This window comes from Nelusetta ayraudi, unplaced genomic scaffold, assembly GCF_046127955.1.
Source record: "Nelusetta ayraudi isolate G7.1 ecotype Tasmania unplaced genomic scaffold, CSIRO-AGI_Nayr_v1 ptg000220l, whole genome shotgun sequence".
In the NCBI taxonomy this organism is placed as follows: domain Eukaryota; kingdom Metazoa; phylum Chordata; class Actinopteri; order Tetraodontiformes; family Monacanthidae; genus Nelusetta; species Nelusetta ayraudi.
In genome coordinates this window covers 239171-265509 of record NW_027466269.1, presented here as the reverse complement: position 1 = coordinate 265509, position 26339 = coordinate 239171, and the positions used below count along the sequence as shown (strand labels likewise).

Below are 26339 nucleotides of genomic sequence, written 5' to 3'. Positions count from 1 at the left end.
AACAGTGTAAACCATATCTTGTTTTTGTTCAATTTAATTTTGATTTCCTTTTTTTTTATTATTAATTTAACACTGCACCCAAATAAGTGGAGATGCTTTATAACATGTAAATAAAATTGCCAGTAAATGGCATGGCTCTACTTTGATACCATCGCTCAACTAGTAGTGTTTAAATGTTCTATTTTTGTACCCATTGTTTTATTTATTTCGTAATTATTTAAATCCTCTGTATTTACATTTTATAGAGCATCTCAGCTTTCTTTTTAAAGGCTGGGTTTAAAAAAAAAAAAAAAAAGCCCTTTGTTAACACATCACATATTGCAAACTATACTTTCAAACATCATGGCAGAACATCTTTGGCAGAACTTGTATAAAAAAAAACATAAATCCTGCTACAAATGCATTACAGCAACATTCTGAACAGTGTTTGTATTTCATTCATGACGCTATAGCATAGTGTAAACACGAATAATATCAATGTGTACATTTTGCGTGTGCTTAACATAGGCCAACGTTGTACTTGTAACAACTCCTGACGATCATGTGCTTATCCAAGGCGAACACATGATAGATAATACAATTATCAGTACAAAGATATAAAAATGTCTCAAGGGGGGAAAAAAATACTATTTTGAATTTGACTTGAGCCGTGTGTGCCCTATAGGAAGCCAAAACCAACCGCTAAATATTCAGATTCTGATCATAACGTACATATTTTCCTGCACGGGATTTGTCAAAATAAGCTTAATAATAACGTTTTTACGCTCATTCGGAGAGAAAAAAGATTTCCCAGATAGAATCTAACCCATGACTTGCACTTACCGTCCCATTTGTTTAAAATCTACAAGAACAGCAACTGTTACAGACAGGACAAGGGACGAATACAGAAACTGCCCGTACTGGGATAGGGGGCGCCGGTGTCATAGCTCTGATAAAATGTGTATCTGTCCATTCGACATCCTCCCGGATGGCTCAGTGGCCCCACCGTGAAGCAGAAGAACGGCGGGCCCTTGTCTTACTGGTACCAGGGGGTCTTCCTGACCCAGTGGAGGGTGAAGCCTGCGTCCGTTCGGATCTTGATGGAAGCTGCCTCCGCCTCCCTGACCGTCTCCTTGACCGACTGCATCAGGTTCTGAGCGTTGTGCACCAACATCTCAGTGGCCTGTTGGGAGAGAGACGCAGACAAGGCAAGAGTGAGGAACGGTACTGCACTGGTCTTTTCTAACTGAGACACGCTGGCCGCGTGACGAAGACCCACCTGCTCCGACTCCTCTTCGCTGATGTTGGTACGACCCAACATGGTGGCCTTGACTGTGGACAGAATCTTGAGCTGAGTGCTGATGGTGGGAATACGCTCGCACACCTGTCGGAGGAGAAAAGGTCATGTCAAAACATTAGTGTACAAGTGTAGAAGGTCCCATATTGTGCAAAAAAAAGGTTTAACAGCACACAGCATCTCTGTCCTTACCAAAAAAAATCATTAAAAAGTGAAAAACTTGCTTAGGAAACTTACTTTGACCTTTGAAATCAACCCTTTGTGATGTCACAAAAGGCACTGATACCTCGTCGGCGTGCAAAATCCAACAAGGCATCAGTTTTAGCAGGAAGGTAAAACCAAGTGTTTTAGCAGGGGGGCTATAAACAGAGGGCTAATTACATAATTAATCATTTTGAAACTGCTCCACAAGTGATGGTGATGACCAATGAGGAAAAACAGAGAGGTGAAAATGAGCAGAACACGTGAGCTGTGACGTGAGAGCCCCAGCGGAGGAGCAGTGGAGGCACCTGGAGCAGGTTGGTCCTGATGCGCTTGTCGGTGCACTGCTTGGCCACCTCCTTGGCCAGCCGCGTGACCTCGTCCGAGGCCTTGGCGATGTCCTTGGCACACTGGATGAGGGCGCGCTTGTTTCCGCTGCCTCCGCGCACCAGACGCGACATCTCGGCCATGAGCAAGGCCATCCGCTTGGCAGCGCCGATGATGTCGTTTCCCTGCGATGGATGACCAGGGACGCCATCAATCGTAAAGAGTGAGACTTTGAAAGGTCACAGGCTGCAGGTGAAAGTAGGGCCACTTACTTTGCTGGACCACTTGCGGGCTTCATCGTGGAGCTGCCTGGCAGCCACCATCATGGGCTCGTTGACCATGTCGCCGGCCTTCTGCTCAGGGAACTCCTCGTCCTTCTCCTCTGGCGGGGGGGGCCTGGGAGGTGGAACCTCACCCTCGGGAAGTGGAGGTTTGGGCGGCGCTGCTTCGTTCAGCTACGTGGAAAAATTTAAATCAGAGTTTTGCGAGGCCTTTTGGGAAAATTAGTTTTGAGGCCAAAAACCCGTCAAGACGACTCACAGTCAGCTGATCCAGCTCCGGAGGAGGAGGAGGCGGGAAGTCGGGCTCCTGTGGCTGGAACGCCTCCCTGACCTTCGCCACAGCGCTGAGAATCTTGTAGCCCGAGTCCAGGAAACCCTTCTGAAGACCTGGTGACGGCAATACAGTCACAAGTTCATTCAATGATCGAAAGCTCCCTGCAGTAGAGCAGCATCTTGAATTCTGCGAGCGTCCTACTTGGATCCTGGATGTTTCCGGCCACCGCCTTGGCGTCCATCACCATGGGAGAAATGGTCTGGCTCAGCTCGTCGGACGCCGCCTTCACCACCTCCCGGAATTTGGGATCCTCCGAGTTCTCCACCTCTCGCTTGGCCACCAGCAGGATGCGGTTGGCTCGGCGGGCGATGCTGGTGGCGCCGGCGACCAGCATCTGAGGCTGATGGTTGGTCATGGCCACGCGACACTTGTCCAGGTCCTTCTTGATGGCCTCCTCCGAGGCGTCCAGGAGGGACTTGGTGTCGATGGCCTCGTCCACCAGACCTGAACATCAACAACGTGTTGGAATTGAGGGGACTGGGCGAGTGCCAGTGACCAGTGAGACACTGCCTCAGCTGTCACCGAGTAAATTGCTAATAAACGAATGATGAGAGAAAGGTTTTGCCACGTGACTGTTCTACGACCTTGCTTTCTGTATGATTTCAACAATTTTATGGCAAGAAATCGCAGAATTTTTGCATTTCCTGTTCAAACCAATGGGAGCACAGTGAGACGCTGTGACGTTGCTTCGCCACACAAACTGACTGAAGCCCATTACTGTCTCTCTGTATATTGCCAATATACACGTCTGATGACTCGTGTTGACGTGCCACAGTTTGTATAATATATATAACGAATGTTTGTGACAAATGTAGTTTTTCTGATTGGTGATGAAGCGCAGTATAAATATATACAAGGTGAGGCAGAAAGTACCGTGCCGCACTGATAGGGGGCAGTGACGTACGGCGAGGTTCATGACTGACTGCGCTCATTTCTTGGAGAATTCTTGGCGACAGGCGCATGGCCTTCAAAGTCCCTCCATGATTATTAATATATCTAGATTAAAATCTTAAATGTTACATTGAGGTAAAAACTGCAATATTAAACTGCAATATGATGAAATTGACCCCAGAACCGTAGTGGCACCTCCCTCACCTGTCATCTTCTCCACGTTGTCGATCCACTGGTTCTTCATCGTTTCAAAGTGCTCGTACGCGGCCTGGTTGCCGGGATTCCTCAGCAGAATACGAGCAGCGGAGACGACCTGAAACAAAACGAAAAGCAGAGCCAGAGTTGGCAGTCCGTCGTAGACGGTTGCTGCATGCTGGGGCCAGGGAGGCGATCAAAGCGGTGACCGACCTGCGGCGTCAGGTCCCTGGTGGACTTGACGGCGGCCTGGATCCCCTCCACCGTGCTCTTGTTGGCGGTGCCGACGGCGGCGGCCTTCTCTGCCGTGGTGCCCAGCTTGTTGGCGTGGTTCTCGAAGTTGGCGGCCCTGTCTTCGAAGACCTGCAGACAATCAAAACAAACGACAGCTTCACAACACGGGCCGCTGCCGACGACTAAGCGCTAACGAAGGGGAGCGGTGACATCATCACCCGGTGGTGACATCATCATCCGGCACTGACCTCATCCCTGTTGGGAGCGTCGAGCGGGGCGGTCGCAGCCACTGCCAGGAGCTTGACGGGGGTGGTGGTGTCGCTGAAAATGTCGGACACCTCCTGAGTCATCGCCTCCTGCATCTTTCCTTTCAGTTCCTGGAAGGGGGGGACGATCAAGAACCAGGGTTAGGGAACAATGCGTAGACTTGTACTTGTGTCTGATTTGTCCAAAAAACTCAAAACAAATTCTACAGAATATACAACAGATTTTTATCTTAATTCAGAATTAAGTAATTTTATTTAACTGCATTTGTATAATTTTTATATAATTATATGTATATTCATCCATCCTTCCTTCCATCCATTTTCAATACCCGCTTCTTCCTGAGTTCAGGGTCAACTGGCCACTTGTCCAGGGTGTCACCCTGCCTTGGGCCTATGACAGCTGGGAGAGGCTCCAGCAGCCCCCTGCGACCCTGAGCTCAGGAGGACGCTGGTATTGAAAACGAATGGATGGATGAGTATCCATCCGTTTGACTATTTCCACTTTACACCAGCAGAGGGGGCTGTTTGTTTCTTTATGAGCGTCAGTCAGCACCACGGCAGGGAGGTGGTGGGCCTGAATGGAGTCAAGTGTAGAGTGGGGGTCTTACTTTGAGAGCTTCCTGGAGCTGCTGAGCCACAGCTCGAGCCTGGGGAGAATCCCCCTCGCCGCGGGCCGCCAGGTCGGCCAGCTGGGCCATGAGCTGCTCCACCTGCTCGCACTTCCCCAGCATCTCCTGCCTGTAGGGGCCCGGCAGGGCGTTGGCCAGCCGGCGGCCCTCTGCCACCAGCCCGCGGATGGCGGCCTGGCCTGGACACACATTGGGAACGCGCATGGAAAAACTTTGAACACGTCAACTTTTGAGAGATCATCAATACCTTCCGTCTGGGTTGAGTTATTTGTTTGAGGAAATTAGGAAATAAATCAGCAGCGAGCGAAGGGAAACCCAGACTGGTGTTTGCTCTATTTGCTCATCTTTCTTTTGGTGAGACATAGGTTCGTCTTGCCTTTTGACAAGTTCTGGCAGAACTTCCACCTAAACATGTCAACAGATAGGAAAAACCTGTCTGACTAAAAGAGAGATATAAATCCACTGGAAAACCAAATTGACTTTTTTATTTCTTTTGTTGGCGCAAGAGTGCAAATCATTTTGGGAGCAGCGCCACCTCAACACACCCGTAAACAAAGACAATGATATCCAGGTTCAGGAGGACGGCGGCCAAAACCAGTTGAACAAATGACAGTGTTGAGAGGGAGTTGTGGAATGTCAACATGTGCACAAAGTGTCTGGCCAGAAGATGAGCCGCTGCCGCCACCGCCGCCACAGCAGCCAAATGAATGTGGTGGGGGGCGCGGGGGCGGGAGGAGGTGTGAGCGAAGGACTGGAGGCAAAGGGAGGAAGGGGAGTGAAATAGGGAGGGAGCAAGGGAGGGAGGAGAGCTCACCCACGCCACTGTCGTCCACGGTGGGGTTGTCAATCCAGCGCTGCGCCTGCTCAATTTTGCCCTCCAGGTGCACGGCTGCCTTGGCCGGCCTGCTGTTGGCCACAGCTTTGTTGGTCTTGGACTGCAGGTTCTGCAGGGCCGTGGCAATCTGCTTGGCCAGAGCCCGGGCCTCGGGAGTGTCACCTTTGCCCCTACAAGGCAGCGGGAAGAGCAGAAAAAGCAGCTGAGCTTGTTGCGTCTCGTCTGCAGTCCGAGGTTCTGCTGAGGTCTGAGCGCGAATGAGCTTTGAATCAAACTCAGCCACGAGGCTCTTTTTGAGAAATGGCGTTAAATTACAACTTTTATTTCTGGATGGAGACTCTCAGGGAAAGAGATACCATGTGTGCACAGTCTGCCCAGACCTCTAGAGGAATCAGCGTTGAGGGAAAAGTGGAGGTAAAATATCTGAGATGGAAACAACACTTGTTTGTGAAGAAAGTCTTTTTTCACCAGCAAAAGTGACCTGAGACCAGAGATGTTAGTAAGGAGACTAAAGACTAACAGTGGAGGCCCCCAACAAACAATAAAAGAGAAAAGCCTGCGTGCGATGACGTAGTGTTTCCAGCAGCGCGCTGACTTACTGCCTTCTGAGATCAGACAATTTGGCAGTCATGGCGGCGATCTCTCCGATGGAGCGCAAGATGTCGTCCCTTTCTTTAGGGTCCTCACACATGTCTGCAATCTTCTTGGCCTCAGTGAGCAAAGCCTTGATGTTCTCTTCTCCCTCGGGGCTTCCGTGAGGATCTGCCAGCCAGTTCTGCAGAGAGTGGCGCATCGGGGTGTGGAGATTAGGGGGAGAGAAAGGCACAAAATGTTAAAATATTTGCACGTAGAGGTTTAAGATCTATGTTTATACTGGGAAATTTGGTTAATAGCCCACCTGTGCAGCATCAATCCTCTTGGCTATGACCTGCCTGGAGTTGGTCATGGCCTCCAGTTTGCGAGCTGCATTTTCCACCTTGCCAGTGAGCACATCCAGTCCCTGTAAAACCTGCTGCGCCTTCTGCATGGCGGCTGGACTCGCACCCTGACCTCTGGGGACGGCGCAGAAAACAGATGGAAATCATTAAAAAAAAGAAAGGGGGAAAAAAAAAAAGAAAGCCACATTTTTGGATTGTTCACACAGCGTTAAAAAAACTGGAGTGGCTCCCAACTTAAAGTGTGACTTAAAGGCTCAAAGGGGCCTCACTCATTCTTCCACGCAACATAAACACATGTTTAAGTCGATTCGAGCTCAACACACGGCAGCTGCTTTTCAAGGTCCCTGGAGGAAATGTACGAAAGCGCATTGCATTCACTGGATAAAGAATAATTTAGGCGCCTTATCACATAATAATGAGCTCAGGAATCTCATAATCATGAGACAAAACATCACTTCCCCATTGCACAGTGAAGATAAGATTCCCGTCTGACGCCGCCAAGCCCTGAGACAGAGTGACTTACGTACCTGGCCCTCATCTCAGACACCTGGTCGGTCATCTGGCCCAGCGTCTTGGCCGTGCCCAGGATGTCCCGGCGCTCCTTCCCGGTGCACAGCTCGCCCACTTTGCCGGCTTCATCCAGTATCTGCCGGACGGCCTGCTCCCCTGCATCTCCTGCCGCCACCGCGAAAAAAAAGGAGGATGAGGACAGGCCACAGGTCGGCAACGCCACGAGACACAAGCGGACGCCTCCAAAGGACCATCGGCACCTACCGGGTTGAGCGTTGGGATCCCTCAGCCAGTTCTTAGCCTGGGCCATCTTGGAGTCGATGAGCCCCAGAGCTCTCTTCATGGCCTCCGTGTCCTGTGGAAGGTGGAGAAAAGACGTGAATACACAAACGCCAATGGCTAAACACAAGCACACAAGGCTGAAGGTAGGAGTCAACCGATGCCACGAGGAGTCACAGCTCATTTCGACGTTGCTTAAACTTGTTCCACAGGAAGACGGTGAGGCAACCTCAATAATAATAATAATAATAATAATAATAATAATAATAATAATAATAATAATAATAATGATATAATAAAGTCGTCCATGCCGAGCTTTACTCTTAAAATCTTTCAGACACTGGACAGGAAATCATGCCGTTACATCATTCCCCTCTCTCACACACACTCAATAAGGTTCGTAATAGTTATAAAAGCCAAAACCACTGTGTCTCAAACCAAGCAGATGGAAATACGACGACAAGCCGCCCTTGACAATGAGTCCACTCATTGCCAGGGACTGCGGAATAAAGCTTAACATGGAGAACAACAGCGGGACAGAGATGAGTTAAGTGGTTAAATCTATTTATTCAACATAGTCAAAAAAAATAAATAAAAATAAAAAAATCGGACCAATCTAAGTTGGCGAGGAATTTTTTTTCTTTCTCCCCCACAATCATTGCCTGAGCACTGACAAAGTTGCTTTTGTCACACCAGGAGCGCACAACAAATTGAGTTGTCAGTGAAAGAGCAGCACTGGAACAACCAGCATAGAGGGGAAGAAAAAAAAAAGGGTGAACACAAAAGGTGTGAAGTGAGGCTCACAGAGCCGTGTGAACCGGCGGCTGCGATCGCTTTACTGTTCACACTTGTGCAGCTGCTGTGCGGCCAGTAACCACCTGCACACGTCCATGAGTGGAATAGACGGGGAGGTAAAAGGCCGACGTCCTTGTTTACGCCACAGCCTTTCACCATGTGCACAATAATAGTAATTTAAACGCTCCCACATTATGCATTTTGCAGCCTTGCAAAAAAAAAAAAAAAGTAGCACCCCGCTGCAATGATTATATATATTTTATGTTATATATTATAGAGTGTCCTGTTAAAACTAATGCTTTGTTGAAAAAGCACATCGTTCTCAGAGGGAGAAGCTAACAGCTGCCTGGGAGTGCAATCATTGTATCACTACCCTTTATGACATCAGAAGGAGCTCTATGTGAATTCACACAAACTTTCTGAATGTTATAAAATATTAATGAATCATGAATATAGTTTTGATGCTTATCAAAACTAGAACATATTTGTAAAAATGGGTAATAGTGTTCATAATATTGACAATGTTCATACATAGCTTATTACACTTGAAATAATGTGGTAATAGTATATTGTGGTGTTTATATGGATACTGTAATATTGTACAGTATCCATATAAACATATTTGGACAGCCTTTGTAATGTACAATACATATACATATGTTGTAATATATGGTATTAGTGTGTATAATACTTAATGTTAATCTATAGCATATGGAATGTGGTACTTAGTGTATATTATTTATAGTGTCAATATATAGTACTAACATAGTGCATGTGCATGATACCCACACTGCCTAGGTATAATATGTAAAATATGGTAATATAGTGCTGTAATATAACGGTAATATAACTGTAGTAATGTGGTAGTTGATGATGTTTAATAGCAGCATATAATATCTTGTTTTAATGCTTTTTGATACAGACTGCCATGAGATGCGGGTGTAATGTGAAGTGAATAGGGGTAGGTATTTTTTAAGTGTCCTTCGATGTGGTAACTGCAAAATCAGACTTGGACATTCTTCATCAGCACAGCACGGAGAGGCCAATGCTGAGAAAAATCTCATTAATAAAACCCAAATCGATGTTGCAAGAGTAATTCAATCAATAGTCAACACGGGACATGCATACGGGGTGAGATTGGAATGACTCATGAGGACACACAAGGACGAAAACAGAACATCTTTCACAACCTACGAAACTCACACAGCAGTGCTACAAAAACATTTAAACCAAACAAAAATGGAAATTGCTGCTTTTCTCTTTCTGCCAAAATTGTTACCTCGCAACTACCTGAAAACTTTCTTTATTAAAAATAAAATAAAGATTTAAAGCACGCAGCAGCACCACAAAGCAAGACAGCACACACAACTGCCAGACATGCTGCTGCACAACCGAGGGTGCAACAGAGGCAGAGGGCTGACTTACCTTCTACAGGGGGTGAAGAGAAAGAAACGGCGAAAAGAAAGGAAGAACCACATAAATACAAATACTGAACCAGACGCACCAACTGAATGCAACAGGAAAAACATCAACAAAAGAAAAAAAGGTGGAGTTGGAAAAAAAAAAAGTTGTGTTTTTTTTTGGGAGGGGGAAAGAAGAAAGAAGAACAAGCACAGCAGGAACTAGACAGAATACCAAACATCAAAGACGAAGGAGGCTCATGCAATATGGTTGCATTTAATTAAAACTCCTTGAGAATGTTCCAATCGAAATGTCATCATCATTGAAGAAGAATATTTCTTTTGAAATCATGAAAAAACAAACAACACAACCTCTGCAGTCAGCAGCCTCCCTGAGGGGCTGATAAGTCTGTGGCTCTTTTCTGGCTGTGACCTGCAAAGAATGCTTAGTAGTATTATTAAATGTGTGTACCTTGTTGGCCCAGGCATCCTCATCCCAGGACGTGAGCTGCAGCACTCTGATGATTTCGTTGATCTCGGCGCTCATCTTCTCGAAGGTGAAGTTGCGGTTCTTCAAGGCCTCCTCCACGCCGTGGCTGCCCGACGTCTTGGTGGTCACAAAGATTTTGATGCCTGACGGCGGGAAGAGCGAGCCGGGTTGTTCAGAGAAGCACGCAGCGCACCCGAGGAACGGTCTCTGGCTGTGGCGGAGGTCAAAGGTCACCTGAGATGAGGATGGGCAGCAGCTCTTTGACCGTGTTCATGGAGTTGACCAGCATCACGCGGTGCTCCTGGTGCGTCAGCTCCTGCTGCCGCTCGTCAATCATCTTGGCCATCTTGGTCATTCCTGACGGGCAGAGAGGAAGAAGTGAATGCATTGCAAATTTTTATAAGTGTAGAAACTGTGAGTCCTATTTTGCATGCAGCAGTGCATTGAGACATGGAAGTCTGACGCAACGGTGCACTGAATGTACTTCATCTTTTTCTAGTGCCCGCAACATTACACAGGCATTCCAAACACATTACGAATACAATTTATGGTCCTTCTTGGACATTTTCAACACCATTATATCATCATCATCATCATCATCCACTGGACAAGCATGTAATGTAGCTGCGGGGATTTAGAGAGATTATGGATGCAGGAATTATGTCAACAGCTTCAGAGGACGCTTGCATTTAAAACGCAGCAATTTATTATGACTTATTAAAAGAGAATGAAAACCCAACAGCTTTTTTTAAATTACATGTCTGTGACTTTATGCGACTTTTGTCACATTGAGTTTTTCACATTATGAAAAATAATCTTGTCACGGTATCCAAAATATTTCCTTGTAATTAACACGAGACAAGTGGTTTATTTTATTGCCAATGTGCAGAGTGCAGAGTAGGGACGGCTCTGCTGTGCTGACCTGGTCCCAGGTTCTTGGTGTAGGTGATCAGGTCCTCCATGGACTCCACCACCTCGGCCACCGCCAGGTACTCCAGGATGCCTTTGCACACGCGGATGATTTTGCGGACCTATCGGATTGTCAGAATAAAAAAAAAACAATACATGAAGCGATAGTAACGTGATGCTGCATCACCAGAGGTCACGGTGCACCCCCCACACCCCCACTCAGACTCCCCTCCCCCCACCACTCCCTTCACATTCTGTGGGCTCTGGTAACGCTGCCTCCTGACATTCCAGCCTCTTTGTCCCGCCGCTCCATGCAAACTGCTGCCGCCACCTCTCGTGGACACGCAGTCGTCCCCGAGCTTCACTGGAAAGCGCGACGGCACCATCGTGACTGATGGCTCTGCTGACGGCTGCAGACAGCGTCGGGACACCTGGCGGCAGCCGCAGAGCTGACGTGCAACTCTTTTTTTGTTGTTGTTGTTATTTTTGCTCCTACCAGTGAGCGGAGCAGGAAGCTGAGGCTGACAAACGACAGTCCAGCCCACCTCCAGGTTTATTTATTACCAGTTGGTCTACAGTGCGACTGGGGGATGTTTATGGACGCCCACCCCTCCTTAAGAAGATCTACATCACCTCAGGGGTGAAGATACCACGTCAGGGAGAAAATTAATAACAAGACTTTTAGCTCCGTTTTCCGAAATCCATTTTTTAATGGCATCTTGTACTCGTTCAGCTCTCCTTGTACTTATATTCTTGTACTGCTTACTGTCTAATGAATACTGAAGTTTAAAGGAAAAATCATTGTTATACTTGAATAGCTAAAATCCAATGCAATAAAAAAATATTAAAATAACTTTACTGGAAATATTTTTTATGCTTAAATTAAAATAAGAGAGTGACTCAAAAAATGCATACACAAATTATAATAAACAGTGCACTGCGAAGAGGGAAGGTGAGAGGACAAAATCAATGGGGTGCTGGGGGGACAGAGCCAACTCCTGGCTGAGGGTGCTTAGCTTATTGGTGCCCTTACCCTTTGTGACATCACAAAGGGCAATTTAAAAGTGGAGCATGCTAAAGAAGAAAAGGTGACAAAGGTGACATGGATCTCAGAGACATCCATTAATGTTAAAAGAAATAAAAGGCCAGTGAAAATGAAATTTGCATCATGTGGGACGTTCAGGTTCTTTACGGAAGGACGGCTGCAATACCTCTGCCTCATCAAAGGTCAGCAGGAGGTCGGAGGTCCCGGACAAGATGCCCCGGGAGCCGTCGATGAGGTAATCCCGGGCAGGAACCGAGTATGGATCGGCCTTCAGCATGGAGGCAGCCTGGACCAGCTTGGTGCAGGCGTTCTCCACCCTGTGAAGGCAGGAGAGAAAAAAAAGAATCATTTTAAAACAGGTGGCGCTGAAGATTAGCAGTCCGCAATGATCTGGATGGACTTTAACTCTTCCAAATCTCAACTGCAACACTGCCCGTAGCTGAAACGTAGCTTTTATGCTCCTCATTGTAATTCAAACAAATGGTACAAAAATCATTGGTTATTCAAACAATCAAAAGGCTCTGTTTATTCTTTGTGTGATTTCTTGTTTTTTGGATAGAGAAATTAAACTGGCACAACTTTCTTCAAACATTCTGAATTCATTGAATTGTTCTTTCCAGCAACTTTTATTCCGGATTGGCACTTTGGCTACAGGAGACAATGAAAGCTGCTGTGCTCTGGGTTCCTCTCAGTCCGTGAACTGTTGAACTACCAAACTGTTCACAGCTGATTCAGATGATTTGGGACGAATTGCATTTCCATTACGCCGTTAAACTTTGTGTGCACATGGCCTTCTTATTACTCATAATTCACACACATTTTGCAAACAACAGGCCTGTAGATGCGCCTGTATTGATTGCCACAGTGGTCGGTGCCCACTAGTGTTGCACCAGGAACTGGACATTATCACCGTTTCCCAGTTTTAGGCATCGCGGACAAAACAAGACGGGTGGTGTGTCACAGTGTGTATTAACACATAAACACTTGACACTTGCTGAATGCTGCATCCTGACTGGGAGGGGCATGCCCTCAACAAACGCCGTAGTGGTGTTGTAGAGGAAGCACAACGCATCGAGTTAAAGAGCTTCATCTGTCTGTTGAACCACTTGTTTCTGTCTTCTTCAACTTCTTCTCGTAGAAGAAGGAGATTCAGCACAAGTGGAACTGCTATCTCAGACTGATGCTGCTGTCATTTTCCCGTCTGGCGCCCACGTTGTTAAAATAGCAATGTGTGTTCAGGTGCATGGCTATCTCGAGGAAGCAGACAGCGATAGCACCACTGACCAATAAAAACCTGGTCTAAAGTCAATGAGGTCATGTTTCACTGATGCGGCAACACAACATGCTAAATATTACAAATAAAAGGATTGCAATGTCATAGATTATGATTGCGTCCATCAAACTATTTAAAATACACAAGCTGTAATAGTTACTTCTTATATTTATTCAGAATTAGCTAATGGCAGTAGGTGACACTGCGATTGGAAAACCCACCCATGATTAAGGAGGAGACTGAGGACGACCCCCTGTGAACCATGCACCGGGCGCAACAACCACCTTCACTCTGTTAGAATAGCAGTAGTTTGGAAATGGGGCCCGACATGTTGATAGCAGCACAATGCTCCCCTAGATGTCATATTCCAATGGAGATTCAGATTTTCATCGGCCTGCAGTGTCCTTCACCGCTGCAGTGGTGGTGGCGGCGGCGGCGGTAAGCAGCCGTGCATTAGCGGGACCCTGACACACGCACTAAATTTAGTGGAGGTGGAGACGCATTCCGGCACATGCGCTGATGGATGACGACAGGGTGACGATGTGACTTCAAGGCGCCAAATGTGTTGCGCCCGATGACCTGCGCCTGCCGGTGCGTTTCATCCCCTGACCTTGCGCTCCGGGTGGGGTGGGGTGGGGTGGATGGGTGGTGGGTGCGGGGGCTCCCCGATCCCTCACTTACCCTCCTATAGCCGACCCCCGCCCCCCGCCCAACACGACTGTAGCCTCTCACGTAATAAAAGCTCAGTGAGAGAGCGCGATAGGAAGAGACGGCAGCTGAGGGAGTTAATGATTTAACTGGTGTGAAGTGGGCCAGTAAAACCAACACACAGACCACATCAAGCACGGACATGGCCGCGTTACCTACATCATCACAGAGACTTTGTTTTGTTTGTTCAACCCATAGAGTTAAATTCTAAGGCGAACTGCGGGCCTCCGTCATTTCCTGCAAACTAAACTGATGTAGAAAAAAAAAAACCTTCAATAAAACGTTGAAATTGCAGCACTGTTAAGACAGTTCATTTATTGTTGCGTCTGAGGATTTAAACCACTTAATTTATATCCCCAGCGACTTTCTTTTTACAGCTTTCTATTTTCGTAGGTGTTTATTGTATAATAAATACAATGACTACAGCTGCAGGATGGAGCCCAAAGCAAATTCTCACCTGGTACAATAAAGTTCATCTCGAATCTTGAAAAAGTTTAGCCAGTCCAGTGGCTCATTTTGCACAAATGAATGTGTGACCTGCCTTTTTTGCAGGTAAGGGGACTTTAACATGGTTGTCCTCCAGCTTCCTCCCACTGTCCAAAAACATGCATGTGAGGTGAATTGGAAACTCTAAATTGTCCAAAGGTGTGTGTGTGTGTGTGTGTGTGTGTGTGTGTGTGTGTGTGTGTGAATGCTTGTTGGTCTTTGTTTGTCTCTATGCTTCCCTGCAATGAACTGGCCACTTGTCCAGGGTGTCACCCTGCCGTGGCCCTATGACAGCTTGGGCTCAGGAAGAAGCAGGTACCAATGGATGGATGAACTTTAACATGGCGTGTCTGACCACTGCTGTTGATACCACCAGTGTGAATGCAACACACATTGATGTCTACAGAAGGAGGCGCTGGTGCTTACTTGATAAAAGCTGGCGGCATGTCTCTTTTCATGATCTGGTCCTCTGTGGTTTGCACCGTGTCTTTCCCCACCTGGAAACAACGACAGAAAATCCAATCAAGTGTCGGCAACAAAAACAAAAGACCTGCAAAACGGCCACAAATCAAATGAATGTGAAGCTTCAGGGAAACACATGATCGTCTCTCTCCTGATGTACTGTCGATGGATGACACAGTGTGACCAGCCGCTGCATATCAAGTCACACTGAGGGCTGCTGATGATCAACCAGACCTCTGATACATTTCGGTTCTCCTGGCGGGAACCATCGACGGTGCCTCCCGACGCTAATGGTGAAAGACCCTGAGATTGACGACACTGTGCCGCAACAGGAAGAGCGTTGCGCACCGCTGAGCAACTGTGTTGAAATTCAAGACAAGACGTTTGTCTGTTTGTTTGTGTTTATTTGACAAAGGCGATTTCAAAACCTACAGCCAGTGACCGCAGTGCAGTGCAGTGACTATGGTGAAGCTCTGGGTCTGATGAAGGAAGTGACTGTGTCTGAGTGCAGCCGATAAAGATCTGTGATGAAACTGGCACTCAAACAGTCCCGGCTGGAAACAGGAAATACCCCCACCAACCACCACCACCACCACCCCAACCCGCCCCACCCTCAGCCCCGACGACTGGCTCATCCATCCTCACGTCCCTCAGATCCTACTTCTACTTTTAAAAACCCCTTGAACATAGTTTGAGAGGACTTGGCAGCAGACAGGACCTTGAACATATTTTATATTTCAGTCACGTATCGTGAGTGTGAGCAAAATAACTCTGTGACCACAATGGTTTACCCCCCCCACCCCCCTCATCCCCAGGGACTTTTTGTCTTTAACCACGCAGCGTTCCAGATTGATGTCCTGTTACGTTTCTGCCGGGCCTGGATGTTCAAACCAGCAGCTGCTGAGGGAAGTGGCGCGCGCGTGTGTGTGTGTGTGTGTGTGTGTGTGTGTATGGGCGGAGGGGGGAGAAGCGGGTCACTAGACCTCAGCAGTCATGATGTGTAAAGCAGCTGAACGCTTCCTCCTCCTCCTCTTCCTCCTCCTCCTCCTCCTCTTCCTCCTCCTCTTCCTCCTGCAAATGCCAAAATGACTCACCTCCCCATGTCATGACTTCAGCTCTGTGGTGGTGTGTGTGTGTGTGTGTGTGTGTGTGTGTGTGTGTGTGTGTGTGTGTGTGAGTGTGCTCGACGCGGCTGAGAGGAATTGCATGTGTGCTCTCGTAGCGGGACGCAGTTTAGCCTGACTGACTTAAACGAGCTGCGTCCCGGACCGTTGGGGGGGGGGGGGGGGTCAGGGCGGTAAACGGTTTCATAAAAAGGAAGGAAGTGAGCGTGCGGCGCCCCGACACCCCCCACCCCCCCCACCCTATCACCCTATCAACAAAACAAAAAAAGGCGGTAGCAGCGGCGACAGCAGCAGCAGCAGCAGCAGCAGCAGTAGCAGCAGCAGCATCAGCAGCAGCGGCTAACAAAAAGCCATTCTGTCCCGCTCGGCTAAAAGGGCAGCGAGGGGCGCGGCAAGGTTGTAAACACGCGTCAGGGAGCAGGAAGTGACACGCACCTCGCGGAGGCTATCTTTAGGACGGGGCTCCCACGCTGCGGCCGTCTGAAATGCCAGTGATTCATTTCCAGCAATCAAGTCACTTGATTCACTGATTGTTATGCAAAGAAAAGAATAATACACAAGGTAAACGGTCCACCGAGCTGCACTTTCATGGGATCGCGATGTGTTGCTCGGGCTCATTTCCAACAATCTGCAAAATTTTGGGGGGGAAATTTTTCCCTCCAAAAAGTGAAAATTACCAAGCAGCGTTTGCAGCTGAAAGTGCAGCACAGTTACTGAAGAGCAGAGAACAGAACGTGGCTGCGGAAAAGACTACTGCAGTATCCTGGGAGCTGAAGCGTGAACTGTGTGATTTATAGGACAATCAAGTCAAGTTCAGACATGACCTAGACTGAACACACAGGAGACGAGTGAAGACACCACAGAGAAACAATGCGGGGACCAGAAGCGGATTGCACGCTGCGTTCAATGAGCGCCGACTGACTCATATTTTCCACAAAACGTCGGCCGACGGTCGGTGTCTCAAGAACTGTGAGCCCAGACTGTTGCAACAGGACTCTGTCGCTGTTCCTCATCCCTCCGAACCGGCCGAGTCTCTTCCTGCCGTCTGAGGTTCAAAGCCGAGTCTGCCGCCCAGCAGCCATCCAAATAATTCCCTGCAAAAATAGAAGCGGGGCCCCGAGTTTATCGCCGTTGTTGTCAAGCAGCTCCTGCCGCCTCTCCCTCAGCCTGCCTCCCTATTTTCAGCCCCCATGCCTGAAAAAAAAAAATCTTTTGGACCGCATGCTTCTGATACGGACATTTTCAAATGCTTGGCTACAACTCAAGGCCGTTACAACTGCACTGGATACAACTTTTCTCGGTGCAATAAAATGCATACTTAATATTATGCAAATAATTTGTAAGTAATCCAACTTTCCATATAGATGTAAACATTTCTTTTTCCTTTCTTACTCTCTAATAGTGTTGCAGTACTGGAGATTGGTCTTGGTCTCGAGACCAATTTTTAAGGGTCTCGGTCTCATCTCGCAGTTTCAGTCTGTCTTGTCTCGGTCTCGGACTGGACGGACTCAGGATCTTTTGATCCAGACCTGTCAAGACTCGGCCAACACTGCAATGACATAATAGCGGAAAAGAATGCAGCTGCTGCCGTTTAAGGGTCTTGACTCCAACACTACAATCTATTATTTCATTTCTTCATAATGCACAGATATTTCTCTTCTTCTCTGCACTGCGTATATGCTGCTGTCATTTTTCAAATTTCCCCAATACGGGATAAATAAAGACACCGACTCCATTCTGTACATGAGCCATCCATCGTGTTAAAGCCTCCACGCCGGTGTGCAGACTGACTCTGACTCAACGTGGATTTCAGTTGCATTTCCATTTTTTAAATACTATTCGAAGTGTCACTTTCTTTTTTAAATGGAGCGTCACTTTGTTACTGGCCGACAGTCTCACTTACATAGACTGGAAACACTGACGCTTGCCTCTTTTTTTTTTTCTTACACCATGCAGCGGCTGTGTTGTGAAGTAGCCTGATAAAGTGGCTGCTCCTTCAGAACAGGCTGGGCTTTGTTGACAGGAGGCCACGGCTCTGCCAGAGGGATGAAGGCCACTGCGAGAGCCTCCAGGCTGCAGAGACACAGGCCGTCTTTCACACTCTGGCTGCCTGCCCGCCCGCCCGCCCGCCTGCCTGCCTTGGCCACAATACTCTGTTGGTGTTGGTGGTGGTGGTGGTGGTGGTGGTGGTGACCGGTGAAATCATGAAGTCACGGCAACACTCTGGCAACAGCGCTGCTCATTCTCGTCTAATGTGCAGGAAAACTTTTAGACGAACGTGCAAGGGTTTCTGGGTTTGAGTTAAATGTGTTTGAACCAAACCCCCGAGATCCAATACGTATCAGTCCTATCGGTCCCAGTCATACTAATGTAGTTGCTCAGCCAGCGCATACGCCGAAAAAGTTTTTGGCTTCAACATTATGCGGCCCCATGTATCATGTAGCAGTGGTGTCACTTCCCATCATGCCTCTGAAAGCCTGCGTTCAGACTGCAGGTGAATCTGATTCCAATCAGTTTCCTTCTCAAATCCCATTTTCAGTGCTGACTGTCCACACTGTTTTTCCGCAAGTGTCCAAATAGGATCTGGCTCTGTTGACTGAGCCACATTATTGACCCATCTGACAGCTTGCTGTAGCAACGACGTCAGAGCGGAAGCGTCGTCCAGCGTAGCGTGTAGTGTGTGACGTCATACAATTGCAACAGCGGCAAAAACTAAATGGACTTGTTGCGATACAATCCCTGGAGCTTGGCTTGAATGCAGCCATCTCCCCACAGACTGATGAGGCAATGAGTCTCCTCCTCTGTCCAGGGACTGTTGTTTTCTACTTCTTCTGTCTGCTCCATTACGTTACAGCTCCGCACCTCGAATGGCGCTCTCTGGTCTGGCACATTGGGCCTAGTGTCGAGTGACGTCACAGGCAGTCAAAACCGATCGGTGTGTTTGGAGCTGTTCAGACTGAGACGCGTCTGTCCAAATGCCATTTGAAACTACCTCCCTACCTGCCCTTTTCCCTATTATTGTTGTAATTTATTTAATGTAAATACGCATAGTGTATTTAGGAGTGTAGCCTTATGCACCCTTTGCCATATAGGCACTTTGTTATGTGTTTTTAAGACTATTGGTATCTCTTACACTGACTCAAGGAAACACACAAGAATTCCAATGTACCAGTTTTAACCTGTTTTTAACTTGTACAGATGGAAATTAATCTCTATTCTATTCTATTCTAGTATTGTGATCTAATGGGGGGAAAGGGCTTTTTGGGCCAGATGGGTTTTTTAGCTGCAGTACCTCAAGTGACCACTGGGAAAGAATTGCCACATTGCCAGTCCGGCATCCAGTTCTTCTATCAATGGTTTGAACAGACAGATGGAATAAGTTTAAGGCATAGCCGAGACTGAAGGTCGTGACCTCTTCTACCTCTTCTACATTTTATGACAGCTTCTCCACGCCAACCGCTTGAAGAAAGACGGCCTTTGTCATGGGGCTTTTATTCCCTCTTTATTTTCCCTGAACTGAGAAATATCCTATACATTCCAGGCTACAGATTCCACCTCCAACTGACTTTTTAGTGCAACCCGATTGGACTCGCTCCTCCTCCTCCTCCTCCTCCTCCTCTAATGGACGCGGTCGGCGCTCCATTAGCTCCGACTGATCAATAGCCTCGGACCCAACAAGTGCTGTGGTCCGCCGTATCAAATGGCTTTGGGACTAATAATGAGTCGAGGATTGGAGGGGGAGGAGTGAGGGGTCGCGGGGGAGGTGACAGTAAAGGTCGACGCCTTTATCAAGAGTCTGTCAAGCGGGCTCTAACGCGCTTTATCAAATCGGCTCCTGAGGCGCCCGAGGCGACGAAAGTCACAAATCAAACGGCCGCTGGGCCGCGGCGGGACGGAAGAGAAAATATATATCACAGCCAACCAGCTCAGGTTGCAGTAGCTTAGCAGCACCCGGGCTCGTACTGTGTTACCAGGGAGGGGCACCCGTCCGTGCGAATCACTCCCTCTGAAAAAGAGGAGCGAATGGATCCAGGGGTCGTGATGGACGACAATCTCAAAACGATGGGAAAACATTTCTGGAATGGTCATTAGGGAAAGTTATTAATGGCCGAGGCGTGAAGGCCACTCACTTCTCAAGTGTGGGAAGCCGTCAGAGAATATCAAAACCGAGCTGAACTGAAGATGCATTTATTTTCCGAGAGGGAAAGTCAAAGGGAGTGGATCCTCTTCCCACTCAACCAGGTCCTACCGCTTACAGTCTGTAGCTGTTGTGGAGTGCAGCAGTTTGTCAGTTGTTTTGCATTTGTTTGGAGTTTTCTGATAAACCCCTGACGTGGAATGTTTTTTCAGACTTTACCAACAACAGGGCGGCGGTGCTGCATCAGCCTCACTAGCTGCGTTTCCATTACCCCTAGAATTGCGCAAAACCTAAATATCGCAAGAAAAAAAACTGGTATTGGAAACACCTAAGCTTGGCAGATATGGCTAAAAGGTTTTGACGCTCTCATGATGTGATTTTTCAGACGTAACAATATGGAGGTATATCGCAAAAGTGTCATGGAAACACATTTTTCGCATTTACACGTCACCGGACGTGACATACAAGGTAACATGACCAGTTCACTTCAAGTGAAAATGGCGTGTATTTTTGGAAGGAGGAGGAAACTGAAGATTATTTTAAAGTAATCAAAGAAAAAAAAAAAAAAAAACATTCTTGACAGCAAACAAACATAAACAAACAAAAGCAAACATAGATTTTACGAGAATTGCGGCTTGTGCGCTTCACACCCGCAAATCGCAATTGTATTTTGTCGAAATTTTAGAAACGTCGCTTTTATCTTGCGAAAAACTGTAATGGAAACGCAGCTATTGTCATCATCTCATTCCAGAGGAAGAGGGGTTTCCCACCCACCACTGTTCCTGAGAGGAGCCGACAGCGGCTGTGCTTCCTTTCCTGCAACTTCCTCATCGGGTCAAAACGCCTTCACGTGCCTCCTAACGTCTGTGTGACTGACGACGACAGATTAGGCTGCATGTGCTCCTTGTTAACACGATAGCGTCCATCTAAAAAGACCAGGGAAGTTCTCCCTCGAGTTGCTGCTCCTATAGTTTCCAAGGGGCAGGATGAACCTATTTCCCTCACATAATAGCAGGAAGCCGGAGTACCAAAGTAATAGGAAGCATCTACTTTTGTTTGCCTGTGGGCATTTTAGCCGGTGAACACATTTGCTTCCCATCTGTCGAGGGTTACAGGTGTTTACAGAGTCCCGGGAGAAACTGAAATAGGTCAGTCAGTATTTACCATCATTCTTGTGTTGCTATCTAGCAGTTCAAAGCTGAATGAACATGTGTAAGACTGAACAAAAAAAACAACCTCTATATATAAATGTCAGCCCGACTGAAATTGAAAGCACTGGTCAACCACACGGTGTGCCACACTGCACAAATCATGTGGGATTTGGGATGTGTGTAAACAAGAAGGCTTGGTGTTCTACAATAGTCCACACTGCTATAAAAGCGGACCATAAAAAGAATGAAGTACAGCAGGCCTGATATAAGCGGAGTATAGTCAACTCTAAAGAATGTCTCCTTCAACAAAGAAGGGCGCTGATCTACAATTTACCCCAGCCTAAACTTACTGTCGTTTTCTGCTCTGCTTTCAGCTAAAACGAAAGCAAAGACTCATTTTTTACTCTCCTGCAAATTCACTCATGTCTACTTTGACTGCGGCAGGTCAGAGGAAATGCTCTTTGCAAATACATCATGCTGAAACGACGGCGCTACCTTATCTTTGACACTTCCTGTTGGCAGAGATTTTCACAATTTGAAAAATATTGAAATCAGCGATAAAAATGACATCAACCATTGTGCACATCCCCTTTTTCTCTTTTTCCAGTGTAGCTCTTCTAATTGATAGCGTCTTGCTACATATTCCAATAAAATTGGTCATTCAATGAATCCCCGCAACCCCCCCGCCGCCTCTGAGAACTGACGCATTCCTGCTCGCTAGAAGCTCTTGACATTCCTTGCATTCATCCTTAATCAAGCCTTGTCTCAATCAGAAACCCTCTCGGCAGAGACGCCGAGCACCAGCGTGGGGTCTCGGTTGGACCATATTTTAATCGCACTGGTTCGTTGTCGGGTTAAGTGCTTAAAATACTGGGTCAGTTAAGAAGCTCCTCACCGCCCATTTCTATCTCCATGCATCTGGAATAATCAGATTAGGGCTCTCTGAAATTCATAATTTACATATCTACAGATTTTTCACAGTCATTGCACCAGATGGCCTCAGCAGCAGCAGCAGCAGCAGCAGCAGTGGACGTCTAAACGCTCTTTCCTGTTTAAAGCCGAAGACGTTCTCGTGGAAGAGAAAACCACAAACCACAACCATCTCAGACCAAAACAGAGAAATAAAAAATCATAAATCGTTGAAAAAAAAATATAGCTGAGTAAGCTGTGCATAAACATCTTCCTCAAGAGGTTTGCAGGAGGATTCAGGAAGTCTGGGCAACATGTGTTTTTCTCAGCAAGAAAGAAAACGAGGTCGCAACCTCCACTGAGGCAGCCTCACCCTGTACTTTTCTCTCTGAGGGGTGATTTTTTTTTATTTTTTCCTCGACAGTAGTTCTCCTCCATTCAGACTTTTTTACTGCTCTGACGTGAAAAGTAAATAAGAGTCCTGCTTTTTGAATATTCATTGCGATCAGTGACAGAAAAGTTAAAGGCGAGGAAACTTTACTTCATCTCATTGAGGCTTCCCGCTACGAGACTCTGCGGGGAAGAGAGCCGAAAACTAGAGCAAGGAACATCGGAGTCTCGACCCCGGTGAAATCATAACAGCGTTCATGTTGTAACGTTGCTACGGCAACTGGAAATAATTACAGGCCCATTCATTTAGTCAAAGCACCGCTGGAAACATCTGATCACCATTCGGACCGTGCGGAGAGCCTGCATCGTTTCACCCCAAGCAGAGTTGAGATTGCACACAGATGCCAGATTTCGACGTGTCGGCGAAACGCTGACCAGCACCGCGTTCATGACAACTTATTCAGGAACGTCTCTAGACTTAAAGTTGATCACCGATTTCAGAGCGGGTGTGCCTGAAGAGAGGCTGATGCTCTACGAATTTATTACAATCCTTCAATACACTGTCAGTCGTTAGCCAACATTTGGTTTTTCATACATACAAGAGCTAATAAATGAGATTAAAAATAATACAAAACATGTACATTATCTACTTTTCTTAATATGGAAACAAACTTACAAGGAATATCAATTGTATTACTTTCACTGACAAGCTTGTTAAAATGCATAAACAAATTAATAAAAAAAAATGAATACTTATAACTTATTTTAGCTTATTCACACTATCAACTTTATTATTTGTACAGCGCCAAATCACATCCAGAGGCGTCTCGAAGCGCTTTGTACTATCAGAGGAAAGACCAACTGGGCCCCCAGTGCAAGCAAGGTGCGACAGTGGGCTGGAAAAACTCCCCTGTAGGAATAAACCTAGAGCAGATCCAGACGCCAGAGGGCCGTCATCTGCTTATGACCCGTTGGGGTGAGAAGCCAACCTTTTTAGCACCACGGCCCAGTTTCATATGAGACAATATTGTCACGGACCGGCATGAACGCGCGATCGTTGACGGGGGGGGGGGGGGGGGGGGGGGCGTAACGGAGAGAATCTGGTAATTTTTCACTCAGATAATGAATGAAATGGGATTAATATGACCTACGGACCGGCCGCGATCCGCGGCCCGGTGGTTGGGGACCACTGGTACACATCGAATTATTATTATAAAATTTAAATAGGCTTCAATGTTAAGTAGCAGGGTGGTATAGCTGCTATCCATGTAGAATGTGTTTGTCTCGGCTTTAGATGAATTAGACCTTGAGTGCTGCATGCCTTGACATGCTGAATGACAAGTAAAGTATCTATCTTATCCTGATCAGTGTTATTTATGGTATTTTGTTGATGACTTGACAGACTCAAACCAAAAGATAACACACTATCACAAGGCCCTTCTACAGTTCCACCTAATGGGAAGAAAGTCTTGCGGTTGCAAACATAAATACTTCTGTCAGACTGCAGTAAACAAAGGCATCCAGGATCGGCCACTCTGAAACAGTTAGAGGCCATAGAATGTGACTGAATAAGCTGCAGGCCAATGGGAGGCAATCCCTTCAAATGAGGAATTCCTCGCTGACAGGAGACACCAGGGCAATTGTCCAAATTTATCTCCCAACAACTGCCAGGGACTCGGCGCTTGACCGGGCCGACAGAGAGTAAACCACCCAGGAACTCCACCCGCCTTAATTTAGTCTTTATCTCTTCCGCTCTTCCCCCACAAGCCACAATCTTTGACAGCCTTGCCGTCGTCGCTCTCTGAGCAACCTATGAATGCTTTAGGTTCAAATAAGGAAATAGTAATATTGTCATTCACTTCCTTGCTGTTGCCATCAAAGCTACAGCGCAGCAGTGAGGCACACCATAGTAGCGGTTAGTAGTCGGTTCTCTGCTAAAACCACAACAACTCGGGTCAAAAGAATGAAGCGACCTCACCTTCCGAAAAATACCATCTCTGAATGCTTAATTAATGGCTAGGAACACGTTTGATTCGCTCAGCCTGTGTAGAAACTTCATGGTTGCCATGATGTATGAACCACATTGGGCGGGGGAGTGAGTCAAACGATGTTGTATCCATGAGTGGTGTGGTATTTTTAGGTCTGCTCACTCGTCTGCGAGGTGGAAGGCGCTCGCAACTGTGTGCTGAAAATTCTGTTCTAATCTTTTGGCACAAAGTAAACTTCCAAATCAAAAAGAACAAAGAAACACAGGTCGATAGAAGCGAATATCAAAAAGAGCTGTTAACGAGTGCAAATAAATATTATCTATTAACAGTACAAAAACTAGAGATTTCCTCTCGACAAAGTAGCACAATCACAAGATTTATAGAGGGCAAAAAAGCAGCACTGTGCAGCATTGTGGAGGTTTATTCTTCGGGAAGACCAGCAGAAATATCAGAAATCTCCAGAAAACAGAACCTACAACACGACCCGAAGCCACAGAGTTTCAAAATTCCTGCTCAAACTGATGCTCCGATGGACGTTTCACGTGTTTGGAAGGAGAGGAAAACCCAGTGTGAACCTACACCAGGGCTGGGGCGGGGGTGTGGTCACTAGCCGTGGTAATCTATCAGCGCTCTTTGTGACATCACAGGGGGGGAAAAAGTAAATAAAAGTAAAAGTAAAAGACTGAATGAGTAAAGTCAATTCCACATAATGTAGAACTATTAACAAAAGAAGTGACAGAGACAAACAACTGAACGTGTCTCAAACTGCACCCATTCACTGGCAGGTTACATAAACAACGGCAAACGAGTGCTGAGCAATAAACTGCCCCACCTTTCGCTTGTAATAAACTGACTTACACCTGGGGTGGGGGTTCTGGCACTGACTGGTGCTCCAATTCAGCCACACACTCTGCAGGAACCACTGTCACCTCTCTCAGTGTATAGAGTGTAAGGTGGATTTCATGAACAAAGTGTGTGACAGCAGCCAGTTCCAGTACCTGTGACTCATTACTACGTGCCAGCAGCAGCAGCAGCAGCAGCAGTAGCAGCAGCAGCAGTGCCTTACGTCTACAAATGGCAGTGAGCTCCATAGTAGGCAGGACATTTTTTTTTCCCTCTCTCTCTCTTCCAAGGGGGAAAGGGCGTCACTGCACTTTGCCCCCCGAACGTGAAGAAAACTTAGGAAGAGGTTGCGAGCTTTAAAAAGAAGAAGAAGAAAAAGGAAAATCGCCGATTTAAAACCGCAGGTCACAGCCATCCTGGATGGAAACACGGGGGAACTTTTTGAAATGTGTGTGCGTGAGTGTTCTTTTTTTTTTTTTTTTTAGCGGTCAAACGTGTTAGCTAAGTTTGGTTCGCTGGACGGGACAATAGAGCGACAGGTACACACACCGCACGCAGAATATTTGTTCTACTTTCTTTGGCGGAGGTGGGTGAGTAGAGTCGAGGGAGGCTGGCAGCCAGGTAGAGAAAATAGCAGGAAATGAAGTTGGCTGCTCACCCGAACGAGGTTGCTGACGGCCGCCTGAACGGCGGCCACCGGCACCGACAGGTCAGGGATGGCTTTGCCGTCAACTTCTCCTTCTTCGTGCATGATGACCAGATGGGAGATCTGCTGGGCCACCGGCTCCAGGATACTTTCTATCGTTTTCGTGTGGAAAACCGGCATTTTGACCACTTTGCGCTGCTATCCGAGGGGGGAAAATGGGCACGTCTCCTTTCCTTCTCTTGGCGCCGTGGGACGGCTTTGGTCTCCTGGCTTCTCTTCCGGGGACGGTTCTGGGAGCTCCGGTCCGGGACACTGACCACCACAACTCACTAACTAACTACCGGGCGAGCGAGCGAGCGACCGTGGAACCGTCCGCCTAGAAACTC

At 47.1% G+C, this 26339-nt stretch overlaps 1 protein-coding gene across 1 annotated transcript; it reads right to left on the bottom strand.

The window, feature by feature from the left end:
• Positions 1–26285, bottom strand: LOC142881848 (vinculin). Its single transcript, XM_076016210.1, has 21 exons — positions 25966–26285; positions 14729–14799; positions 12002–12152; positions 10804–10912; positions 10116–10238; positions 9864–10024; positions 7182–7272; positions 6935–7082; positions 6368–6521; positions 6069–6244; positions 5449–5639; positions 4614–4813; positions 3988–4116; positions 3719–3868; positions 3515–3623; positions 2561–2863; positions 2336–2472; positions 2077–2253; positions 1786–1989; positions 1259–1363; positions 1–1162 (listed from the first exon to the last, which is right to left on the bottom strand). The coding sequence occupies exons 1-21, from the start codon at positions 26131–26133 to the stop codon at positions 1016–1018; spliced, it is 3204 nt and encodes a 1067-aa protein (XP_075872325.1). The 5' UTR covers positions 26134–26285; the 3' UTR covers positions 1–1015.
• Positions 26286–26339: the final 54 nt, after the last annotated feature.